General features: G+C 44.0%; 1 protein-coding gene across 4 annotated transcripts in view; it reads right to left on the bottom strand.

Moving 5' to 3' along the window:
- KHK (ketohexokinase) overlaps positions 1-22,791 on the bottom strand; it is an 86,612-nt gene extending 63,821 nt beyond the window's left edge. The window contains exons 1-2 of one of the 4 annotated variants that reach the window (XM_075849273.1): positions 22,640-22,791; positions 18,845-18,961 (exon numbers count right to left, since the gene is read on the bottom strand). In XM_075849273.1, the coding sequence (XP_075705388.1) occupies positions 18,845-18,961; positions 22,640-22,731 (209 nt within the window). In that variant the 5' untranslated portion in view covers positions 22,732-22,791. The remainder of the gene's footprint in view (positions 1-18,844; positions 18,962-22,639) is intronic. The other 3 variants (XM_075849275.1, XM_075849276.1, XM_075849274.1) reach the window with 3 other exon arrangements.
- Between the last annotated feature and the right edge of the window lie 224 nt (positions 22,792-23,015).

Raw genomic sequence — 23,015 nt, 5'->3', positions numbered from 1 at the left:
AAGTGTAGGTGTTCTGGAGTATAGGTACTGGACAGTATAGTATAAGTGTAGGTGTTCTGGAGTATAAGTACTGGATACTATAGTATAAGTGTAGGTGTTCTGGAGTATAAGTACTGGATACTATAGTGAGAGTGTAGGTGTTCTGGAGTATAGGTACTGGATAGTGTAGTATAAGTGTAGATGTTCTGGAGTAGAAGTTATGGATAGTATAGTATAAGTGTAGGTGTTCTGGAGTATAGGTACTGGATACTATAGTATAAGTGTAGGTGTTCTGGAGTATAGGTACTGGCTAGTATAGTATACAGTGAAGGAAATAAGTATTTGATCCCTTGCTGATTTTGTAAGTTTGCCCGCTGTCAAAGACATGAACAGTCTAGAATTTTTAGGCTAGGTTAATTTTACCAGTGAGAGATAGATTATATAAGAAAAAAACAGAAAATCACATTGTCAAAATGATATATATTTATTTGCATTGTGCACAGAGAAATAAGTATTTGATCCCTTTGGCAAACAAGACTTAATACTTGGTGGCAAAACCCTTGTTGGCAAGCACAGCAGTCAGACGTTTTTTGTAGTTGATGATGAGGTTTGCACACATGTTAGATGGAATTTTGGCCACTCCTCTTTGCAGATCATCTGTAAATCATTAAGATTTCGAGGCTGTTGCTTGGCAACTCGGATCTTCAGCTCCCTCCATAAGTTTTCGATGAGATTAAGGTCTGGAGACTGGCTAGGCCACTCCATGACCTTAATGTGCTTCTTTTTGAGCCACTCCTTTGTTGCCTTGGCTGTATGTTTCGGGTCATTGTCGTGCTGGAAGACCCAGCCACGAGCCATTTTTAATGTCCTGGTGGAGGGAAGGAGGTTGTCATTCAGGATTTGACAGTACATGGCTCCATTCATTCTCCCATTGATGCGGTAAAGTAGTCCTGTGCCCTTAGCAGAGAAACACCCCCAAAACATAATGTTTCCACCTCCATGCTTGACAGTGGGGACGGTGTTCTTTGGATCATAGGCAGCATTTCTCTTCCTCCAAACACGGCGAGTTGAGTTAATGCCAAAGAGCTCAATTTTAGTCTCATCTGACCACAGCACCTTCTCCCAATCACTCTCAGAATCATCCAGATGTTGATTTGCAAACTTCAGATGGGCCTGTACATGTGCCTTCTTGAGCAGGGGGACCTTGCGGGCACTGCAGGATTTTAATCCATTACGGCGTAATGTGTTACCAATGGTTTTCTTGGTGACTGTGGTCCCAGCTGCCTTGAGATCATTAACAAGTTCCCCCCGTGTAGTTTTCGGCTGAGCTCTCACCTTCCTCAGGATCAAGGATACCCCACGAGGTGAGATTTTGCATGGAGCCCCAGATCGATGTGGATTGACAGTCATTTTGTATGTCTTCCATTTTCTTCCTATTGCACCAACAGTTGTCTCCTTCTCAGCCAGCGTCTTACTTATGGTTTTGTAGCCCATTCCAGCCTTGTGCAGGTCTATGATCTTGTCCTGACATCCTTAGAAAGCTCTTTGGTCTTGCCCATGTTGTAGAGGTTAGAGTCAGACTGATCATTGAGTCTGTGGACAGGAGTCTGTTATACAGGTGACCATGTAAGAGCTGTCTATAATGCAGACACCAAGTTGATTTGGAGCGTGTAACTGGTCTGGAGGAGGCTGAACTCCTAATGGTTGGTCGGGGGTCACATACTTATTTCTCTGTGCACAATGCAAATAAATATATATAATTTTGACAATGTGATTTTCTGTTTTTTTTTTTTATATAATCTATCTCTCACTGGTAACATTAACCTAGCCTAAAAATTCTAGACTGTTCATGACTTTGACAGTGGGCAAACTTACAAAATCAGCAAGGGATCAAATACTTATTTCCTTCACTGTAAGTGTAGGTGTTCTGGAGTATAGGTACTGGATAGTATAGTGAGAGTGTAGGTGTTCTGGAGTATAAGTTCTGGATAGTATAGTATAAGTGTAGGTGTTCTGGAGTATAGGTACTGGATAGTGTAGTATAAGTGTAGGTGTTCTGGAGTATAGGTACTGGACAGTATAGTATAAGTGTAGGTGTTCTGGAGTATAGGTACTGGACAGTATAGTATAAGTGTAGGTGTTCTGGAGTATAAGTACTGGATAGTATAGTGAGAGTGTAGGTGTTCTGGAGTATAGGTACTGGACAGTATAGTATAAGTGTAGGTGTTCTGGAGTATAGGTACTGGACAGTATAGTATAAGTGTAGGTGTTCTGGAGTATAGGTACTGGATAGTATAGTGAGAGTGTAGGTGTTCTGGAGTATAGGTACTGGACAGTATAGTATAAGTGTAGGTGTTCTGGAGTATAGGTACTGGATAGTGTAGTATAAGTGTAGGTGTTCTGGAGTATAAGTTCTGGATAGTATAGTATAAGTGTAGGTGTTCTGGAGTATAGGTACTGGATAGTATAGTATAAGTGTAGGTGTTCTGGAGTATAGGTACTGGATACTATAGTGAGAGTGTAGGTGTTCTGGAGTATAGGTACTGGATAGTATAGTGAGAGTGTAGGTGTTCTGGAGTATAGGTACTGGACAGTATAGTATAAGTGTAGGTGTTCTGGAGTATAGGTACTGGATAGTATAGTATAAGTGTAGGTGTTCTGGAGTTTAGGTACTGGATAGTATAGTGAGAGTGTGGGTGTTCTGGAGTATAGGTACTGGATAGTATAGTATAAGTGTAGATGTTCTGGAGTATAGGTACTGGACAGTATAGTATAAGTGTAGGTGTTCTGGAGTATAGGTACTGGACAGTATAGTATAAGTGTAGGTGTTCTGGAGTATAAGTTCTGGATAGTATAGTATAAGTGTAGGTGTTCTGGAGTATAGGTACTGGATAGTATAGTATAAGTGTAGGTGTTCTGGAGTATAAGTACTGGATACTATAGTGAGAGTGTAGGTGTTCTGGAGTATAGGTACTGGATAGTATAGTGAGAGTGTAGGTGTTCTGGAGTATAGGTACTGGACAGTATAGTATAAGTGTAGGTGTTCTGGAGTATAGGTACTGGACAGTATAGTATAAGTGTAGGTGTTCTGGAGTATAAGTTCTGGATAGTATAGTGAGAGTGTAGGTGTTCTGGAGTATAGGTACTGGATAGTATAGTATAAGTGTAGGTGTTCTGGAGTATAAGTACTGGATACTATAGTGAGAGTGTAGGTGTTCCGGAGTATAGGTACTGGATAGTATAGTGAGAGTGTAGGTGTTCTGGAGTATAGGTACTGGACAGTATAGTATAAGTGTAGGTGTTCTGGAGTATAGGTACTGGATAGTATAGTATGAGTGTAGGTGTTCTGGAGTTTAGGTACTGGATAGTATCGTGAGAGTGTAGGTGTTCTGGAGTATAGGTACTGGACAGTATAGTATAAGTGTAGGTGTTCTGGAGTATAAGTTCTGGATAGTATAGTATAAGTGTAGGTGTTCTGGAGTATAGGTACTGGATAGTATAGTATAAGTGTAGGTGTTCTGGAGTATAAGTACTGGATACTATAGTGAGAGTGTAGGTGTTCTGGAGTATAGGTACTGGACAGTATAGTATAAGTGTAGGTGTTCTGGAGTATAGGTACTGGATAGTATAGTATAAGTGTAGGTGTTCTGGAGTTTAGGTACTGGATAGTGTAGTATAAGTGTAGGTGTTCTGGAGTATAGGTACTGGATAGTATAGTGAGAGTGTAGGTGTTCTGGAGTATAGGTACTGGATAGTATAGTGAGAGTGTAGGTGTTCTGGAGTATAGGTACTGGACAGTATAGTATAAGTGTAGGTGTTCTGGAGTATAGGTACTGGATAGTATAGTATAAGTGTAGGTGTTCTGGAGTTTAGGTACTGGATAGTATCGTGAGAGTGTAGGTGTTCTGGAGTATAGGTACTGGACAGTATAGTATAAGTGTAGGTGTTCTGGAGTTTAGGTACTGGATAGTATCGTGAGAGTGTAGGTGTTCTGGAGTATAGGTACTGGATAGTGTAGTGAGAGTGTAGGTGTTCTGGAGTATAGGTACTGGATAGTATAGTATAAGTGTAGGTGTTCTGGAGTATAGGTACTGGATAGTATAGTATAAGTGTAGGTGTTCTGGAGTATAGGTACTGGATAGTATAGTGAGAGTGTAGGTGTTCTGGAGTATAGGTACTGGACAGTATAGTATAAGTGTAGGTGTTCTGGAGTATAAGTTCTGGATAGTATAGTATAAGTGTAGGTGTTCTGGAGTATAGGTACTGGATAGTATAGTATAAGTGTAGGTGTTCTGGAGTATAGGTATTGGACAGTATAGTATAAGTGTAGGTGTTCTGGAGTATAGGTACTGGATAGTATAGTGAGAGTGTAGGTGTTCTGGAGTATAGGTACTGGACAGTATAGTATAAGTGTAGGTGTTCTGGAGTATAGGTACTGGATAGTATAATATAAGTGTAGGTGTTCTGGAGTTTAGGTACTGGATAGTATCGTGAGAGTGTAGGTGTTCTGGAGTATAGGTACTGGACAGTATAGTATAAGTGTAGGTGTTCTGGAGTTTAGGTACTGGATAGTATCGTGAGAGTGTAGGTGTTCTGGAGTATAGGTACTGGATAGTGTAGTGAGAGTGTAGGTGTTCTGGAGTATAGGTACTGGATAGTATAGTATAAGTGTAGGTGTTCTGGAGTATAGGTACTGGACAGTATAGTATAAGTCTAGGTGTTCTGGAGTATAAGTACTGGATAGTATAGTATAAGTGTAGATGTTCTGGAGTATAGGTACTGGATAGTATAGTATAAGTGTAAGTGTTATGGAGTATAGGTACTGGATAGTATAGTGAGAGTGTAGGTGTTCTGGAGTATAGGTACTGGATACTATAGTGAGAGTGTAGGTGTTCTGGAGTTTAGGTACTGGATACTATAGTGAGAGTGTAGGTGTTCTGGAGTATAGGTACTGGATAGTGTAGTATAAGTGTAGGTGTTCTGGAGTATAGGTACTGGATAGTATCGTGAGAGTGTAGGTGTTCTGGAGTATAGGTACTGGATACTATAGTGAGAGTGTAGGTGTTCTGGAGTATAGGTACTGGATAGTATAGTATAAGTGTAGGTGTTCTGGAGTATAAGTTCTGGATAGTATAGTATAAGTGTAGGTGTTCTGGAGTATAGGTACTGGATAGTATAGTATAACTGTAGGTGTTCTGGAGTATAGGTACTGGACAGTATAGTATAAGTGTAGGTGTTATGGAGTATAGGTACTGGATAGTATAGTGAGAGTGTAGGTGTTCTGGAGTATAGGTACTGGATACTATAGTGAGAGTGTAGGTGTTCTGGAGTATAGGTACTGGATAGTGTAGTATAAGTGTAGGTGTTCTGGAGTATAGGTACTGGATAGTATCGTGAGAGTGTAGGTGTTCTGGAGTATAGGTACTGGATACTATAGTGAGAGTGTAGGTGTTCTGGAGTTTAGGTACTGGATACTATAGTGAGAGTGTAGGTGTTCTGGAGTATAGGTACTGGATAGTGTAGTATAAGTGTAGGTGTTCTGGAGTATAGGTACTGGATAGTATCGTGAGAGTGTAGGTGTTCTGGAGTATAGGTACTGGATACTATAGTGAGAGTGTAGGTGTTCTGGAGTATAGGTACTGGATAGTATAGTATAAGTGTAGGTGTTCTGGAGTATAAGTTCTGGATAGTATAGTATAAGTGTAGGTGTTCTGGAGTATAGGTACTGGATAGTATAGTATAAGTGTAGGTGTTCTGGAGTATAGGTACTGGACAGTATAGTATAAGTGTAGGTGTTATGGAGTATAGGTACTGGATAGTATAGTGAGAGTGTAGGTGTTCTGGAGTATAGGTACTGGATACTATAGTGAGAGTGTAGGTGTTCTGGAGTATAGGTACTGGATAGTGTAGTATAAGTGTAGGTGTTCTGGAGTATAGGTACTGGATAGTATCGTGAGAGTGTAGGTGTTCTGGAGTATAGGTACTGGATACTTTAGTGAGAGTGTAGGTGTTCTGGAGTATAGGTACTGGATAGTATAGTGAGAGTGTAGGTGTTCTGGAGTTTAGGAACTGGATAGTATAGTATAAGTGTAGGTGTTCTGGAGTATAGGTACTGGATAGTGTAGTATAAGTGTAGGTGTTCTGGAGTATAGGTACTGGATAGTATCGTGAGAGTGTAGGTGTTCTGGAGTATAGGTACTGGATACTTTAGTGAGAGTGTAGGTGTTCTGGAGTATAGGTACTGGATAGTATAGTGAGAGTGTAGGTGTTCTGGAGTTTAGGAACTGGATAGTATAGTATAAGTGTAGGTGTTCTGGAGTATAGGTACTGGATAGTATAGTATAAGTGTAGGTGTTCTGGAGTATAGGTACTGGATAGTGTAATATAAGTGTAGGTGTTCTGGAGTATAGGTACTGGCTAGTGTAGTATAAGTGTAGGTGTTCTGGAGTATAGGTACTGGATAGTATAGTATAAGTGTAGGTGTTCTGGAGTATAGGTACTGGATAGTGTAGTATAAGTGTAGGTGTTCTGGAGTATAGGTACTGGATAGTATAGTATAAGTGTAGGTGTTCTGGAGTATAGGTACTGGATAGTATAGTGAGAGTGTAGGCATTCTGGAGTATAGGTACTGGATAGTGTAGTATAAGTGTAGGTGTTCTGGAGTATAAGTACTGGATAGTGTAGTATAAGTGTAGGCGTTCTGGAGTATAAGTACTGGATACTATAGTGAGAGTGTAGGTGTTCTGGAGTATAAGTACTGGATACTATAGTGAGAGTGTAGGTGTTCTGGAGTATAGGTACTGGATAGTGTAGTATAAGTGTAGGTGTTCTGGAGTATAGGTACTGGATAGTGTAGTATAAGTGTAGGTGTTCTGGAGTATAAGTACTGGATACTATAGTGAGAGTGTAGGTGTTCTGGAGTATAGGTACTGGATACTATAGTGAGAGTGTAGGTGTTCTGGACTAGATAGGAATACAGAGGTTCTGGCCTAGACAGGAGGATAGTGAAGATTCATCCAAGTCTAGAGGTTAGAAGGATTTGGATTGACTGATGATGGAGATATTGGAGCCTGAGAACTGGAGGCTGAGGGTGAGGAGGACAGGAGAGAGCGGTTCAATGTGGAGAGGTCCTGAGCTGGAAGGAGGATGATAGGAGTAGGAGTCTGGTCATCAGCCCCACTCTGCACTTTATGAGCGTTCTGTGAAGATCTTATCTGTGGAGAATTTCATTTTTGCTTATGGAACAGAAGATTCGCGGCCGACACTCCAGAGAAGAAGAAGCCAACCAATCTGATGCCAGCTTTCATGTTTCCATAGTGGGTGCGACAGTGAAGAAACTGACCAGATCTCTTATACTGAACACGGTTTCCTACTCTGGATATTATAGACGAGGTCCAATATGTCCCACCAGACTTCACTGACCAGGGCAGCTGCCTGTGGCCTCCATCATAGTGGTTCATACCCTGTACCTGCTATTATCCTGCCGTTACCTGCTCCTATGCTATTTCACCTAGTGCACGGCCTGAGTGGGAGGAGCATGACACAGGGATTCAAAGAACACCAAGGCAATAAGTTATGCCCCGCCCCCTCCAGCCATGCTGGAGGCAGAACACAGTGGATCCGTTTTACCAGGAGTGCTCCTTTAAAACTGTGACTCCAACATTACAGAGAACATTCATCTTTGATTAGCATTGGCTCGTGTTGCTAGGTGGAAACCATCAGAAAGCTGTTGCTAACAGATCTGATATATCCATGACGTCCCCTTTAGTACTTTGAGTGTATAGCAGTATCCTGCTGTTAATGAACTGGATGGGTCCTTCCCACCAGTCACAACTGGACTAAAAAAGAGCTGTCCCTATAATAAGATCCGTCAGTATAAACACAAGAACACTGTGATAGATTCTCTACCGTGACGTGTACAGGGTGGGACTGACGAGCCGTTTCCATATGATTGGGTCATCATTAGACGTGCAATGTGATGGGGAAGGGGTAAGTGTCGGGCTCCTGGCAGACCTCACAGGACAGTAAAGTGGTAGAGTCATCCTCAAATACAAAGAAAAACACCTCAGGACCTAAATCAGAGAAGGAATAAAGCAAGACCCCCGAAACCCAACCCTAACCCATTGAGCCCCACGCCCCATCATACAGTAACCCCACCTCTAGAATCAATGACACCTCCATTCTTACCCTGGCTCCACCCTCCACAGTATGACATCACCCGTCATACAGTAACCCCACCTCTAGAATCAATGACACCTCCATTCTTACCCCGCCTCCACCCTCCACACTATGACATCACCCATCATATAGTAACCTCACCTCTAGAATCAATGACACCCCCAGACTTACCTTGGCTCCACCCTCCACACTATGACATCACCCGTCATACAGTAACCCCACCTCTAGAATCAATGTCACGTCTATTCTTACCCTGGCTTCACCCTCCACAGTATGACATCACCCGTCATACAGTAACCCCACCTCTAGAATCAATGACACCCCCAGACTTACCCCCGCCTCCACCCTCCAAGCTATGACATCACCAATCATACAGTAACCCCACCTCTAGAATCAATGACACCTCCATTCTTACCCTGCCTACACCCTCCACACTATGACATCACCCATCATACAGTAACCCCACCTCTAGAATCAATGACACCTCCATTCTTACCCCACCTCCACCCTCCACACTATGACATCACCTGTCATACAGTAACCCCACCTCTAGAATCAATGACACCTCCATTCTTACCCAACCTCCAGCCTCCACACTATGACATCACCCGTCATACAGTAACCGCACCTCTAGAATAAATGATACCTCCATTCTTACCCTGCCTCCACACTATGACATCACAGTAACCCCACCTCTCGAATCAATGACACCTCCATTCTTACCTTGGCTCCACCCTCCACACTATGACATCACCCGTCATACAGTAACCCCACCTCTAGAATCAATGACACCTCTATTCTTACCTTGGCTCCATCCTCCACACTATAACATCACCCATCATACAGTAACCCCACCTCTAGAATCAATGACACCTCCATTCTTACCCTGCCTCCACCCTCCACACTATGACATCACCTGTCATACAGTAACCCCACCTCTAGAATCAATAACACCTCCATTCTTACCCTGCCTACACCTTCCATACTATGACATCACCTGTCATACAGTATCTCCACTTCTAGAATCAATGACACCTCCATTCTTACCCCGCCTCCACCCTCCACACTATGACATCAGCCATCATATAGTAACCTCACCTCTAGAATCAATGACACCCCCAGACTTACCCCCGCCTCCACCCTCCAAGCTATGACATCACCCATCATACAGTAACCCCACCTCTAGAATCAATGACACCTCCATTCTTACCCTGGCTCCACCCTCCACATTATGACATCACCCGTCATACAGTAACCCCACCTCTAGAATCAATGACACCTCCATTCTTACCCTGGCTCCACCCTCCACACTGACACAACCCATCATACAGTAACCCCACCTCTAGAATCAAAGACACCTCCAGTCTTACCCCACCTCCAACCTCCACACTATGACATCACTCATCATACAGTAACCCCACTTCTAGAATCAATGACACCTCCATTCTTACCCTGGCTTCACCCTCCACACTATGACATCACCCGTCAAACAGTAACCCCACTTCTAGAATCATTGACACCTCCATTCTTACCCCACCTCCACTCTCCACACTGTGACATCACCCGTCATACAGTAACCCCACCTCTAGAATCAATTACCTCTATTATTACCCTGCCTCCACCCTTCACACTATGACATCACCCGTCATACAGTAACCCCACCTCTAGAATCAATGACACCTCAATTCTTACCTTGGCTCCACCCTTCACACTATGACATCACCCGTCATACAGTCACACCACCTCTAGAATCAATGACACCTCCATTCTTACCTTGGCTCCACCCTCCACATTATGACAACACTCAGTCAGTGACTATGCATAGAGTGAAGGAGGTCGCCTAGACACCTATGACAACTCTGAAGGAGTAACAGGCACAGCTTTTTTGGGTGACACAGCAAAGAGAAATACTCTGCTGGAAAATTTTATACACCTGGACTTTAAAATTACCAGGCGGCACAATGGAGGCTCTGTACTTAAGAGAGATCACAGCAAACCAGAAGTAACCATCCATCCCTACTAAAGCCTGGTGGAGGCTGCATCATGCCGTCAAACTGTCACTAGGAGAAGGTTTATCTTCCCCACAGATGCAGGTGTGTGGTCCAGGAGAGGCACAGGGAGGGGGGAGAGCAACAGAGGCAGATTTGATGCCATGAGGAGGCATAGCAGAGGCTGGAGAGCCATAAATGCTGGTGTAAAGCACAGAACAGGGACTGGGGACACTAGAGATCCACAGTTGCAGGTATAAGGCCCGGGAGGGGAACACAAGAGGCTAGAGAGTCATGGATGAAGGTAAGAGGCCCAGGAGAGGCTGTAGAGCCACAGATGCAGGTGTAAGGCTCCAGGATAGACACAGACAAAGATGTAGAGCCAGATATGCAGCAGTAAGGCCCAGAAGAGGCACAGGGGAGACTGAAGAGCCAAAGATGCAGGTATAAGGCTCTAGAAAGGCACAGGGGAGTCTTGAGAGCCACAGTTGCTGGTGTTAGGTCAAGAAGTGGCTGGAGAACTACAGATACAGCTGTAAGGCCCAGGCTGGAAAGCCACAGATACAAAAGAGGCACAGGGGAGGTTGGAGGTCCACAGATGCAGGTATAAGGCACAAGAAAGGCACAGGGCCACAAATGCAGGTGTAAGCCAAGGAGAGGCACAGGGGAGACTAGAGATTCACAGATGCAGGTGTAAGTCCCAGGAGAGGCACCTGATAGACTGGGGAGCCACAGATGTAGGTGTAAGTCCCAGGAGAGACATTGGAGAAGCTGGGGAGCAACAGATGCAGGTGTAGGTCCAGGAGAGGCACAGGGGAGTCTAGAGATTTATAGTTGCAGGTGTAAGGCATAGGAAAGGCTCTGGAGAGGCTGGGGAGCCACAGATGCAGGTGTAAGGCCCAGGAGAGGCACTGGAGACAGTGAGGACCACAGATGCAGGTGTACGGCCCAGGAGAGGCACTGGAGACAATGAGGACCACAGATGCAGGTGTAAGGCCCAGGAGAGGCACTGGAGACAATGAGGACCACAGATGCAGGTGTATGGCACAGGAGAGGCACTGGAGACAGTGAGTGTCACAGATGCAGGTGTAAGGCACAGGAGGGGCACCGGAGACAGTGAGGACCACAGATGCAGGTATAAGGCACAGGAGAGGCACTGGAGACAGTGAGGACCACAGATGCAGGTATAAGGCACAGGAGAGGCACTGGAGACAGTGAGGACCACAGATGCAGGTGTAAGGCCCAGGAGAGGCACTGGAGACAGTGAGGACCACAGATGCAGGTGTAAGGCACAGGAGAGGCACTGGAGACAGTGAGTGTCACAGATGCAGGTGTAAGGCCCAGGAGAGGCACTGGAGACAGTGAGGACCACAGATGCAGGTGTAAGGCACAGGAGAGGCACTGGAGACAGTGAGTGTCACAGATGCAGGTGTAAGGCACAGGAGGGGCACCGGAGACAGTGAGGACCACAGATGCAGGTATAAGGCACAGGAGAGGCACTGGAGACAGTGAGGACCACAGATGCAGGTGTAAGGCCCAGGAGAGGCACTGGAGACAGTGAGGACCACAGATGCAGGTGTAAGGCACAGGAGAGGCACTGGAGACAGTGAGGACCACAGATGCAGGTATAAGGCACAGGAGAGGCACTGGAGACAGTGAGTCTCACAGATGCAGGTGTAAGGCCCAAGAGGGGCACTGGAGACAGTGAGGACCACAGATGCAGGTGTATGGCACAGGAGAGGCACTGGAGACAGTGAGTGTCACAGATGCAGGTGTATGGCACAGGAGGGGCACCGGAGACAGTGAGGACCACAGATGGAGGTATAAGGCACAGTAGAGGCACTGGAGACAGGGAGTGTCACAGATGCAGGTGTAAGGCCCAGGAGAGGCACTGGAGAGGCTGGGGAGCCACAGTTGCAGGTGTAAGTCCCAGGATAGACATTGGAGAGGTACTGGAGAGCACAGATGCAGGTGTAAGTCCCAGGAGAGGCACTGGAGAGGCTGGGGAGCCACAAATTAAGGTGTAAGTTCCAGAAGAGGCACTGGAGAGGCGTAACTAGTGCTCGGCTAGAAATGTCTCCTTATATCCAGCCTGCAGGACCGGAGAATAGTAAAATTGTATTCATCTCGGATTCCTGTGTGGACAGAAGATCCGTTCTCTGGGGAACTACAAGTCCCCGCATCTCTGTATTGCAACTGTGCATATTAGTTGGGTGTTTTGGTGCTTCTGAGGAAAAAAAATATTTAATTCCTGTGCGGGGGAAAAGTAGAGGGAGAGCGTAAAAAATATCTAAACAAGAGAGGTGTCCACAGCCTAGACAGGTGATATAGGTGCCCGGACTGGCATTTCTGCTTTACCTCGTCAGATGACCTTCACCAGTACAAGCTCACATCATCTCTGTTCTTTATGTCCCTAGGGACAGCAATTTTTCGTGTTTCATGGCTTTTAGCTCCACTGCTACTTTGGGGTTAGGGTTTATGGATCTGGGGGCAGAGAAATCACCTCCAGCAGAAAGTGGGTCCTTGGTAAGTTCACCCGTTAATCTTTATCTAAGCAACGTGGTGAGAATAGCATTGCCACCGCCTCATATCTGGTCAGACTAACACGCTGTATATCTGGTCAGACTAACACGCTGTATATCTGGTCAGACTAACACGCTGTATATCTGGTCAGACTAACACGCTGTATATCTGGTCAGACTAACACGCTGTATATCTGGTCAGACTAACACGCTGTATATCTGGTCAGACTAACACGCTGTATATCTGGGCAGACTAACACGCTGTATATCTGGTCAGAATAACACGCTGTATATCTGGTCAGACTAACATGCTGTATATCTGGTCAGACTAACACGCTGTATATCTGGGCAGACTAACATGCTGTATATCTGGTCAGACTAACATGCTGTATATCTGGGCTGACTAACACGCTGTATATCTGGTCAGACTAACACGCTGTATATCTGGTCAGACTAACACGCTGTATATCTGGTCAGACTAACACGCTGTATATCTGGTCAGACTAACACGCTGTATATCTGGGCTGACTAACACGCTGTATATCTGGTCAGACTAACACGCTGTATATCTGGTCAGACTAACACGCTGTATATCTGGTCAGACTAACACGCTGTATATCTAGGCAGACTAACACGCTGTATATCTGGGCAGACTAACACGCTGTATATCTAGGCAGACTAACACGCTGTATATCTGGGCAGACTAACATGCTGTATATCTGGTCAGACTAACATGCTGTATATCTGGTCAGACTAACACGCTGTATATCTGGTCAGACTAACACGCTGTATATCTAGGCAGACTAACACGCTGTATATCTGGGCAGACTAACATGCTGTATATCTGGTCAGACTAACATGCTGTATATCTGGTCAGACTAACACGCTGTATATCTGGTCAGACTAACACGCTGTATATCTGGTCAGACTAACACGCTGTATATCTGGGCAGACTAACACGCTGTATATCTGGGCAGACTAACACGCTGTATATCTGGGCAGACTAACACGCTGTATATCTGGTCAGACTAACATGCTGTATATCTGGGCAGACTAACACGCTGTATATCTGGTCAGACTAACACGCTGTATATCTGGGCAGACTAACACGCTGTATATCTGGGCAGACTAACACGCTGTATATCTGGGCAGACTAACATGCTGTATATCTGGGCAGACTAACATGCTGTATATCTGGTCAGACTAACACGCTGTATATCTGGTCAGACTAACACGCTGTATATCTGGTTCAGACTAACATGCTGTATATCTGGTCAGACTAACACGCTGTATATCTGGGCAGTCTAACACGCTGTATATCTGGTCAGACTAACATGCTGTATATCTGGTCAGACTAACACGCTGTATATCTGGGCAGACTAACACGCTGTATATCTGGTCAGACTAACACGCTGTATATCTGGGCAGACTAACACGCTGTATATCTGGTCAGACTAACACGCTGTTTATCTGGTCAGACTAACACGCTGTATATCTGGTCAGACTAACATGCTGTATATCTGGTCAGACTAACACGCTGTATATCTGGGCAGACTAACACGCTGTATATCTGGGCAGACTAACACGCTGTATATCTGGGCAGACTAACACGCTGTATATCTGGGCAGACTAACACGCTGTATATCTGGTCAGACTAACACGCTCTATATCTGGTCAGACTAACACGCTGTATATCTGGTCAGACTAACACGCTGTATATCTGGTTCAGACTAACATGCTGTATATCTGGTCAGACTAACACGCTGTATATCTGGGCAGTCTAACACGCTGTATATCTGGTCAGACTAACACGCTGTATATCTGGTCAGACTAACACGCTGTATATCTGGTCAGACTAACACGCTCTATATCTGGACAGACTAACACGCTGTATATCTGGACAGACTAACACGCTGTATATCTGGTCAGACTAACACGCTGTATATCTGGTCAGACTAACACGCTGTATATCTGGGCTGACTAACACGCTGTATATCTGGTCAGACTAACACGCTGTATATCTGGTCAGACTAACACGCTGTATATCTGGTCAGACTAACACGCTGTATATCTGGTCAGACTAACACGCTGTATATCTGGGCAGACTAACACGCTGTATATCTGGTCAGACTAACACGCTGTATATCTGGTCAGACTAACACGCTCTATATCTAGTCAGACTAACATGCTGTATATCTGGGCAGACTAACACGCTGTATATCTGGTCAGACTAACACGCTGTATATCTGGTCAGACTAACACGCTGTATATCTGGGCAGACTAACACGCTGTATATCTGGGCAGACTAACACGCTGTATATCTGGTCAGACTAACACGCTGTATATCTGGTCAGACTAACACGCTGTATATCTGGACAGACTAACACGCTGTATATCTGGTCAGACTAACACGCTGTATATCTGGTCAGACTATCACGCTGTATATCTGGTCAGACTAACATGCTGTATATCTGGTCAGACTAACACGCTGTATATCTGGTCAGAATAACACGCTGTATATCTGGTCAGACTAACACGCTGTATATCTGGTCAGACTAACATGATGTTTATCTGGTCAGACTAACACGCTGTTTATCTGGTCAGACTAACACGCTGTATATCTGGTCAGACTAACACGCTGTATATCTGGTCAGACTAACACGCTGTATATCTGGTCAGACTAACACGCTGTATATCTGGTCAGACTAACACGCTGTATATCTGGTCAGACTAACACGCTGTATATCTGGTCAGACTAACACGCTGTATATCTGGTCAGACTAACACGCTGTATATCTGGGCAGACTAACACGCTGTATATCTGGTCAGACTAACACGCTGTATATCTGGGCAGACTAACACGCTGTATATCTGGTCAGACTAACATGCTGTATATCTGGTCAGACTAACATGCTGTATATCTGGTCAGACTAACACGCTGTATATCTGGTCAGACTAACACGCTGTATATCTGGTCAGACTAACATGCTGTATATCTGGGCAGACTAACATGCTGTATATCTGGTCAGACTAACACGCTGTATATCTGGTCAGACTAACACGCTGTATATCTGGTCAGACTAACACGCTGTATATCTGGGCAGACTAACACGCTGTATATCTGGGCAGACTAACACGCTGTATATCTGGGCAGACTAACACGCTGTATATCTGGGCAGACTAACATGCTGTATATCTGGGCAGACTAACATGCTGTATATCTGGTCAGACTAACATGCTGTATATCTGGTCAGACTAACACGCTCTATATCTGGTCAGACTAACACGCTGTATATCTGGTTCAGACTAACATGCTGTATATCTGGTCAGACTAACACGCTGTATATCTGGGCAGACTAACACGCTGTATATCTGGTCAGACTAACACGCTGTATATCTGGTCAGACTAACACGCTGTATATCTGGTCAGACTAACACGCTCTATATCTGGTCAGACTAACACGCTGTATATCTGGTCAGACTAACACGCTGTATATCTGGTCAGACTAACACGCTGTATATCTGGGCAGACTAACACGCTGTATATCTGGTCAGACTAACATGCTGTATATCTGGTCAGACTAACACGCTGTATATCTGGGCAGACTAACACGCTGTATATCTGGTCAGACTAACACGCTGTATATCTGGGCAGACTAACACGCTGTATATCTGGTCAGACTAACACGCTGTTTATCTGGTCAGACTAACACGCTGTATATCTGGTCAGACTAACATGCTGTATATCTGGTCAGACTAACACGCTGTATATCTGGGCAGACTAACACGCTGTATATCTGGGCAGACTAACACGCTGTATATCTGGTCAGACTAACATGCTGTATATCTGGTCAGACTAACATGCTGTATATCTGGTCAGACTAACACGCTGTATATCTGGTCAGACTAACACGCTGTATATCTGGTCAGACTAACACGCTGTATATCTGGTCAGACTAACACGCTGTATATCTGGTCAGAATAACACGCTGTATATCTGGTCAGACTAACACGCTGTATATCTGGTCAGAATAACACGCTGTATATCTGGTCAGACTAACACGCTGTATATCTGGTCAGACTAACACGCTGTATATCTGGTCAGACTAACACGCTGTATATCTGGTCAGACTAACACGCTGTATATCTGGTCAGACTAACACGCTGTATATCTGGTCAGACTAACACGCTGTATATCTGGTCAGACTAACACGCTGTATATCTGGTCAGAATAACACGCTGTATATCTGGTCAGACTAACACGCTGTATATCTGGTCAGACTAACACGCTGTATATCTGGTCAGACTAACACGCTGTATATCTGGTCAGACTATCACAGGTTCCTTGCTTTGCTCAGTCTGGGGCTGCAGAGCTTTTTACGACATTATCCAGACATGAAGAACGAGTTTACAGGAAAGTAATATATCTCATTCCAGCAGGTCCGGTGCTGCTGAACATGCGCTTCGGGAGCTGCAGGGTTATTATTGGTTGTGTGATATGTCCATCCGGTGGCTACTCGTGCTCTCTAGTCTGTGAGCAGCGGAGAACTGTCAACGACTAGCTCATGCAGCAAAGCGGGGAACGTGTCTCTGAAAGTCAAACTTTTCCTCAGCCATGCTGCCCGCTCATTTTTATTTTGATACATCATCTTACTTGGATGCATTAGAGCGGGGGGGGGGGGGGGGGGCAGCATTCCCAGCCTCGCTCTTCGTCCTCTTTCTGCTGGGGATTGTGGTGATGGCAGTCCACTTGTCATAGGAGAGGAGGAGTCCCGGTAGTTGGGATTCATCACACAGTGAGGATGTTGTGTCATCAGCTTTCTGAAGTCCATGGCCAGTTGCGTGCCCGTCTACTTGTGCCATGATATGGGTAAACAATTCATGGGAAACTCGGATAAGAGGCTGGAAAGCCATGACAGACTCCGATAACTTCTGGATAAAACTTTTTTAGACTCTGATTATAAAACATAAATGGGAGATTTTTCTCTCCTTGATCATAGTCAGGCGACTCTCAGCTCCAAGATGGCGGAAGCATCCCACAAATATTGGGTCGGTAACAACAGGAGTATTTCCCGGAGGTCCCACTGCTTCCTGACTCTGGCGTGGACAATAGTGAAGCAGCTGTACCAACACCACCCGCAGCCGTGGCAGCACAATACATATGATGGAAGCAAACCGCCCGTTACTTTGGCAGATTAAGCGAGTAGGGACACAAGCATGCCACCAGGAGATCTAGAAATATGGGATCCCGAACAGTGACTCGTATGTACGATGCAGACGCTGGCCTGTTACTGTGGAGAGACGGTGGCGGAGAGCGGGGTGGACGAGAGTTCTAATATTACACTTTTCCTTTTAGAATTAGAATATTATTTTCATTCTCTTGATCTCGTTATTTTGGGTGGGTTTGGGGGGGGGGGCAGGGTTTCTGTTATCGCATAACATGAGGTTGGACTTGCATCATTTCTGGATGATTTTTCTCCACTCTTGAAACGCAAACTTGTGATTGAAACGCAAAAAAAATGTAAACCCTACAGATCCCGGGACCGCATGGCAGGAGCAGCAGGGGTCCCTCTAGTCTGTGGAGATCTGATTTGAACATCTGCTGAATCTCCTCACCGTCAATAACAAGTCAAGGACCAGAATGAGGACTCTGTAAAGATCAGTCACCAGAAGATTTTCGTGCAGTGAGAGATGGAAATAATCATCATCACGGGCCGGCACCCCATGAAATTCCCACTGGCTTTCGTACTTAAACCACCAGGGCAAAAAAATTCTATTTATTGGCGACTTTCCCAATCAAATCCTGATGTGAAGCAAACGGGTGTCCTGAATTTACCAAAACACCAACGAAGTCAATGCGTAAAATGTTGCTAATTCTTTTGGTTTTGCTGATTTTCGAGGCCACAGAATAGTTTGTGCCCGTCACTTCTGCAGTGCGACCTCGGATGTCCTGACTCACTCAACACCCCAGAGAGACATTGCTCAACATATTGGACCAACCCCTATCTAATTAGCAAAACCTCCCTCTCCTGCACCTCTGGTGTAGAGGAAGATGTCTCATAGACCACTGGGGTCAGAAATGAGACAGCCCCCTGTTTATGGCAGGACATTGAGCCTAAACCTCAACTGGACGGAACTTGTCAAGCTGCCGGTCCCCACCAGATCCCTGGTACTTACTCTGCGATGTGTCCAGGAGCCAAGGAGCCCATAAAAGCACAAGGAGCCCCCAGCAGAGACAGCACGGTGCATGAGTTAGAGGCATTACCACCTCGCTGCCAACGCTGCGACAAACACCTGCAATAGAGACGTGAAAAAATGAACATAAGCGCTGAGAGAAGACAACACAAGCGGAAATATACAAAAAGTCTTCGCGCTAACTTCATCGACAGTGAAAAGGTAGAAGCAGCATCGTATGTAAAAGTGCCGCCAGTACAAGAACAGATACGGACGCCTGAAATGTTAAATATGAGGAGAAAAGTTCTTCTGACCTGGTGTAGAGCGATCTAAAAATGTAACAAGTCTCACCTGTCTATATACATGTAATATGTGATCACAGGTCTCTCACCAATCTATATACATGTAGTATGTGATCACAGGTCTCTCACCGGTCTATATACATGTAATATGTGATCACAGGTCTCTAACCTGTCTATATACTTGTAATATGTGATCACAGGTCTCTAACCTGTCTATATACATGTAATATGTGATCACAGGTCTCTCACCTGTCTATATACATGTAATATGTGATCACAGATCTCTCACCTGTCTATATACATGTAATATGTGCTCACAGGTCTCTAACCTGTCTATATACTTGTAATATGTGATCACAGGTCTCTAACCTGTCTATATACATGTAATATGTGATCACAGGTCTCTCACCTGTCTATATACATGTAATATGTGATCACAGATCTCTCACCTGTCTATATACATGTAATATGTGCTCACAGGTCTCTCACCAATCTATATACATGTAGTATGTGATCACAGGTCTCTCACCTGTCTATATACATGTAATATGTGATCACAGGTCTCTCACCCGTCTATATACATGTAATATGTGATCACAGATCTCTCACCTGTCTATATACATGTAATATGTGCTCACAGGTCTCTCACCAATCTATATACATGTAGTATGTGATCACAGGTCTCTCACCGGTCTATATACATGTAATATGTGATCTCAGGTCTCTCACCTGTCCATATACATGTAATATGTGATCACAGGTCTCTCACCTGTCCATATACATGTAATATGTGATCACAGGTCTCTCACCTGTCCATATACATGTAATATGTGATCACAGGTCTCTCACCCATCTATATACATGTAATATGTGATCACAGATCTCTCACCTGTCTATATACATGTAATATGTGCTCACAGGTCTCTCACCTGTCCATATACATGTAATATGTGATCACAGGTCTCTCACCTGTCCATATACATGTAATATGTGATCACAGGTCTCTCACCTGTCCATATACATGTAATATGTGATCACAGGTTTCTCACCCGTCTATATACATGTAATATGTGATCACAGATCTCTCACCAATCTATATACAAGTAGTATGTGATCACAGGTCTCTCACCAATCTATATACATGTAATATGTGATCTCAGGTCTCTCACCTGTCCATATACATGTAATATGTGATCACAGGTCTCTCACCTGTCTATATACATGTAATATGTGACCACAGGTCTCTCACCTGTCTATATACATGTAATATGTGATCACAGGTCTCTCACCTGTCTATATACACGTAATATGTGATCACAGGTCTCTCACCTGTCTATATACACGTAATATGTGATCACAGGTCTCTCACCGGTCTATATACATGTAATATGTGATCACAGGTCGCTCATCTGTCTATATACATGTAATATGTGATCACAGGTCTCTCACCTGTCTATATACATGTGATATGTGATCACACGTCTCTCACCTGTCTATATACACATAATATGTGATCACAGGTCTCTCACCGGTCTATATACATGTAATATGTGATCACAGGTCTCTCACCTGTCTATATACATGTGATATGTGACCACAGGTCTCTCACCTGTCCATTTACATGTAGTATTTTGTCACACGTCTCTCACTTATCGTTATACATATAATATGCGATCACAGGTCTCTCACCGGTCTATATACATGTAATATGTGATCACAGGTCACTCATCTGTCTATATACATGTAATATGTGATCACAGGTCTCTCACCTGTCTATATACATGTGATATGTGATCACACGTCTCTCACCTGTCTATATACACATAATATGTGATCACAGGTCTCTCACCGGTCTATATACATGTAATATGTGATCACAGGTCTCTAACCTGTCTATATACTTGTAATATGTGATCACAGGTCTCTAACCTGTCTATATACATGTAATATGTGATCACAGGTCTCTCACCTGTCTATATACATGTAATATGTGATCACAGATCTCTCACCTGTCTATATACATGTAATATGTGCTCACAGGTCTCTAACCTGTCTATATACTTGTAATATGTGATCACAGGTCTCTAACCTGTCTATATACATGTAATATGTGATCACAGGTCTCTCACCTGTCTATATACATGTAATATGTGATCACAGATCTCTCACCTGTCTATATACATGTAATATGTGATCACAGGTCTCTCACCAATCTATATACATGTAGTATGTGATCACAGGTCTCTCACCGGTCTATATACATGTAATATGTGATCACAGGTCTCTAACCTGTCTATATACTTGTAATATGTGATCACAGGTCTCTAACCTGTCTATATACATGTAATATGTGATCACAGGTCTCTCACCTGTCTATATACATGTAATATGTGATCACAGATCTCTCACCTGTCTATATACATGTAATATGTGCTCACAGGTCTCTAACCTGTCTATATACTTGTAATATGTGATCACAGGTCTCTAACCTGTCTATATACATGTAATATGTGATCACAGGTCTCTCACCTGTCTATATACATGTAATATGTGATCACAGATCTCTCACCTGTCTATATACATGTAATATGTGCTCACAGGTCTCTCACCAATCTATATACATGTAGTATGTGATCACAGGTCTCTCACCTGTCTATATACATGTAATATGTGATCACAGGTCTCTCACCCGTCTATATACATGTAATATGTGATCACAGATCTCTCACCTGTCTATATACATGTAATATGTGCTCACAGGTCTCTCACCAATCTATATACATGTAGTATGTGATCACAGGTCTCTCACTGGTCTATATACATGTAATATGTGATCTCAGGTCTCTCACCTGTCCATATACATGTAATATGTGATCACAGGTCTCTCACCTGTCCATATACATGTAATATGTGATCACAGGTCTCTCACCTGTCCATATAAATGTAATATGTGATCACAGGTCTCTCACCCATCTATATACATGTAATATGGGATCACAGATCTCTCACCTGTCTATATACATGTAATATGTGATCACAGGTCTCTCACCGGTCTATATACATGTAATATGTGATCACAGGTCTCTCACCGGTCTATATACATGTAATATGTGATCACAGGTCTCTCACCTGTCTATATACATGTGATATGTGACCACAGGTCTCTCACCTGTCCATTTACATGTAGTATTTTGTCACACGTCTCTCACTTATCGTTATACATATAATATGTGATCACAGGTCTCTCACCTGTCTATATACATGTAATATGTGATCACAGGTCTCTCACCGGTCTATATACATGTAATATGTGATCACAGGTCTCTCACCTGTCCATTTACACGTAGTATTTTTTTCACACGTCTCTCACTTATCGTTATACATATAATATGCGATCACAGGTCTCTCACCTGTAGTATGTTGTCACACGTCTGTCTCTGTGCATATTATGATTGCTGCACATTTGGGTGGTTGTTTTGGCGCCTTTATCTCTTACCTGGTGTCCGTGTCCTCCTCTGGGTAGCGCTCTACCACGTTGATTATGTCCAGACAGACCAGTCCTACACACAGGATCCTTTTCTCTCCCATTCTTCTTCCTATGAGACACTCCGGCTGTTCTGTAAGAAGAAAACAATATTGTGACCTTTGATCTGGGCTGTCGCTGTCTCAGCACAATGTGTTTCAGCAGGGTCATGGCTGTCTCTAGACCTACTGCATTCTCGGTGTTCTCTAATAGCACTCTATCCCTAAAATCAGAGTTCTCTCTTGTTTAGTCCAGTGGGCTCTATGGATCCTGTGGTCTCTGAATCTTGAGATCGCTCTCTGGATCCTGTGGTCTCTCTCTGTGGTTTATCTATCTCTTTTTTCTGTAG

This window comes from Rhinoderma darwinii, unplaced genomic scaffold, assembly GCF_050947455.1.
Source record: "Rhinoderma darwinii isolate aRhiDar2 unplaced genomic scaffold, aRhiDar2.hap1 Scaffold_728, whole genome shotgun sequence".
Classification (NCBI taxonomy): domain Eukaryota; kingdom Metazoa; phylum Chordata; class Amphibia; order Anura; family Rhinodermatidae; genus Rhinoderma; species Rhinoderma darwinii.
The sequence above is the reverse complement of the archived record's forward strand: the minus strand, read 5'-3'. Positions and strand labels throughout refer to the sequence as shown.